This window comes from Arachis duranensis, unplaced genomic scaffold (assembly GCF_000817695.3).
Source record: "Arachis duranensis cultivar V14167 unplaced genomic scaffold, aradu.V14167.gnm2.J7QH unplaced_Scaffold_177812, whole genome shotgun sequence".
In the NCBI taxonomy this organism is placed as follows: domain Eukaryota; kingdom Viridiplantae; phylum Streptophyta; class Magnoliopsida; order Fabales; family Fabaceae; genus Arachis; species Arachis duranensis.
Window position 1 is genome coordinate 1 of NW_026264368.1, and position 3,249 is coordinate 3,249.

At 35.4% G+C, this 3,249-nt stretch overlaps 1 protein-coding gene across 1 annotated transcript; it reads left to right on the plus strand.

Annotated features, from left to right (window-relative positions):
• The first annotated feature begins 9 nt into the window (after positions 1–9).
• LOC107472584 (UDP-glycosyltransferase 71K1) lies at positions 10–1,883 on the plus strand. Its single transcript, XM_016092097.3, has one exon. The coding sequence runs from the start codon at positions 46–48 to the stop codon at positions 1,447–1,449; it is 1,404 nt and encodes a 467-aa protein (XP_015947583.1). The 5' UTR covers positions 10–45; the 3' UTR covers positions 1,450–1,883.
• The last annotated feature ends 1,366 nt before the right edge of the window (positions 1,884–3,249 follow it).

Genomic DNA, 3,249 nt, shown 5'->3' on the forward strand with positions numbered 1-3,249 from the left:
TTTTAATTGTTGCAGAAGCCTAAAAGACTAAGAAGAACAAAGAACATGGATGACACTGAGCTGAATAACAAAGCAAAATTGATCTTCATTCCTTCACCAGGAATTGGTCACTTGTCTTCAGCTCTTGAATTTGCAAAACTTCTAATCAACCGTTATAACCACCTTTCCATCACAATCCTCTGCATCAAGCTCACTACCACCTCCATTTCTGATTCATATATAAAATCAGATTTATCATCACAATCACAAATCGAACTTGTCAACGTCCCTGAAATAGAACCACTTCCACCAGAGCTGCTATTGAAAGCTCCACTATACTATGTCTTGACCTTTTTGCAGAACCTTGCGCCGCACGTCAAAGAAACTGTGCAAAGCATTTTATCATCCTATCCGAATTCTGGGTCGGAACCAGCTGTTGCGTTGGTTGTAGATTTCGTTTTTGCTTCGCTGATTGATGTGGGAAGAGAACTGAGCATCCCTTCTTATTTATACATGCCATCAAATGCAGGATTTCTAAGTCTCATGCTTTCTCTCCGCAATCGTCGAATGGAGGATGTTTTCAATGATTCTGATCCTGATATACTGATTCCAGGTATCTCAAATCTTGTTCCTTCAATGGTTTTACCTGATGCTCTTTTAAGCAAAGATGGATACGTTCCATGTCACAAGCTAGCGCAGAAGTTCATAGACACCAAAGGTACCATTGTTAACACTTTTATGGAGATAGAGAAGTATGCTATTGATGCATTATCTGATGGGAAAAATCCTCCTATATATGCTATTGGTCCTTTGATTAATCCAAAATCTCATCCAAACTCAAAGTTAGAACAAACCCAATATGATATGATATTGAGATTTCTTGATAACCAAGAAACTTCTTCTGTTGTTTTTCTGTGTTTTGGGAGTAGGGGAAGCTTTAGTCCATCCCAAACAAGGGAAATAGCTACGGCGCTTCAGCGTAGTGGAGTTAGGTTCTTGTGGGCTATGCGTTCACCACCGAACAAAGCCAATGATGATGAGAGTGCCTTGCCAGAAGGGTTCTTAGAATGGATGGAAGGCATGGGAATGATTTGCGAATGGGTGCCACAAATTGAGATTCTTGCACACAAAGCTGTTTGTGGCTTCGTGTCGCATTGTGGTTGGAACTCTATTTTGGAGAGCTTGTGGTTTGGGGTACCAATATTGACATGGCCTATCTATGCAGAACAGCAACTGAATGCTTTTAGGATGGTGAAAGAGTTTGGATTAGCATTGGAGTTAAAACTGGAATATAGAACTGGAAGTGATGTTGTAATGGCAGATGAGATAGAGAAAGGACTGAAAAAATTGATGGAGAAAGATAGTATTGTGCACAAGAAGTTGCAAGAGATGAAAGATATGGCTAGGAATGCTGTCCTTGATGGTGGATCATCTTTCAATTCTATTGGAGAGTTCGTTGATAGTATATGAGCTTGTGTTACATGCACTCAAAAGTCAAAATTTATTGTACACTCAGTTGATTCACTTTTCTTTGCTATATTGTGTAGTAGAATAAAAGTAAGCTGGCTCAATGTCCGGAAAAAAAAAAAAAAAACTAGTATAAAAATAATTTCTAATGTGATATCATAAGCAGGTAGCAACTGACGATGACTATGGTATTTCATTGATATACGTGTTCCTTGCTTAGAATCAGTGAATAAAGAACCTCAAAATGTTTATTTTCAGTATCCATAGACTATCAAATACTATCAGCCTGTATGAATCATAAGACTATTACTAGTTACTAGTTACTAGTTAAAGAAGAAAGAGGGGAGAACTCCAAACAATAGTTTCTTAGTTGTTGAGAAATGTTATTATTGGAACACTCCATAATTATTTAAGCAATAAAATTACTATTAAATAAATGTCCTTTTTTTTCTTTCTCTATGTTTAATATAGGAGTAATAAAAGTTATTAAATTTTCCTAGCTAGCGTCCTATCTTTGCAGTATAGGTTAATGTTCATACCCTGACCCAACAGTAAAGGCTCAGGTCCAAACAAAAGGCTAATTCTACGGATTGGGCCTCACTCGGCACCGACCTTCGTCTTACGAAGTCGGTGCTCACCACGACTTGTTCTAAAGAAGTCGGGGACGGGGGTTAGCTGGCAGATAAGCACTCATTCGAATGAGTAATTGCCCCTAAAATCTCTCTAACCACTTTCAGTATCCATATCTTAACCTCCCCAAGATAAAGGGACGGTTAACACCCTAAAAAAGTGGCACTACCTCAATGGTGGTTATTGGTTCACCACTATAAATACACTGACATTCTTCAGGTATCTCTAAGTCCCAATACTCTCTAGACCTGCTCACGCTCTTGCTGACTTAGGCGTTGGAGTGTCTTTGTAGATACCACCCCCCATTCTTTCACGCGCACAAGTCGGACGGAGGCCCCCTAGGTGCCGATCCACACGAAGGCCTCCTCTTTCCCACGATTGGGCCAACCAACGTCATCCAATCCATTAATCTCCGGGTTACCCATCGTAACAGTTAAGAAGGTTGAAATGGAGATACTTCAACTATTCAATGATTCAATGCATTCAGTGTCTTTCTTTTAAAATAATTTTTGAATTTAATTTTGATCATCACAATATAAAAGTTTTATATGTACGAGTGTGTAAGAATTAAGTTTTGAATTTAATTTTGATCATCACAATATAAAAGTTTTATATGTACGAGTGTGTAAGAATTAAGTTTTGAATTTAATTTTGATCATCACAATTATCTAAAGCCACATCATTAATTTTATATTGATTGCATAAATAAATCATCTAAAATAACAATTATTATTATATGACTCTGTAAGATATTAAAATTAAACTCAAAATTTTTATATAAAAAAATTCGAATCTTAGATAAAAATTAGCGAAATATAAAATTTATGAGTTTTATTCTTAATTTAATAAAAAATTAAAGGTTACATGTATGCTAAAATTAGTCACAAAATCAATTATTATGTATTTGTGTATAAGCACATGTATTATTTAATTTATTTTCAATGTGTATTTTGTATGTCAACATATGTTTCATATTAGTGGCCTATGATGCACAAATACTAATACTAATACAAACACGGGACACGACACGACATGAGTCAGACACAAATTTTAGATTCTTATAAGACCCAGGGATACGACATATACATACATATATATATATGATATTTTGACATATATTAATATTAAAATATAAATTAAATTTTTAACTTTTTTTAATATTTTTAAATTAGA

Bases quoted from the DNA above. Each gene is read 5' to 3' on its own strand.
- LOC107472584 (XM_016092097.3), top strand. From the start codon at position 46: ATGGATGACACTGAGCTGAATAACAAAGCAAAATTGATCTTCATTCCT.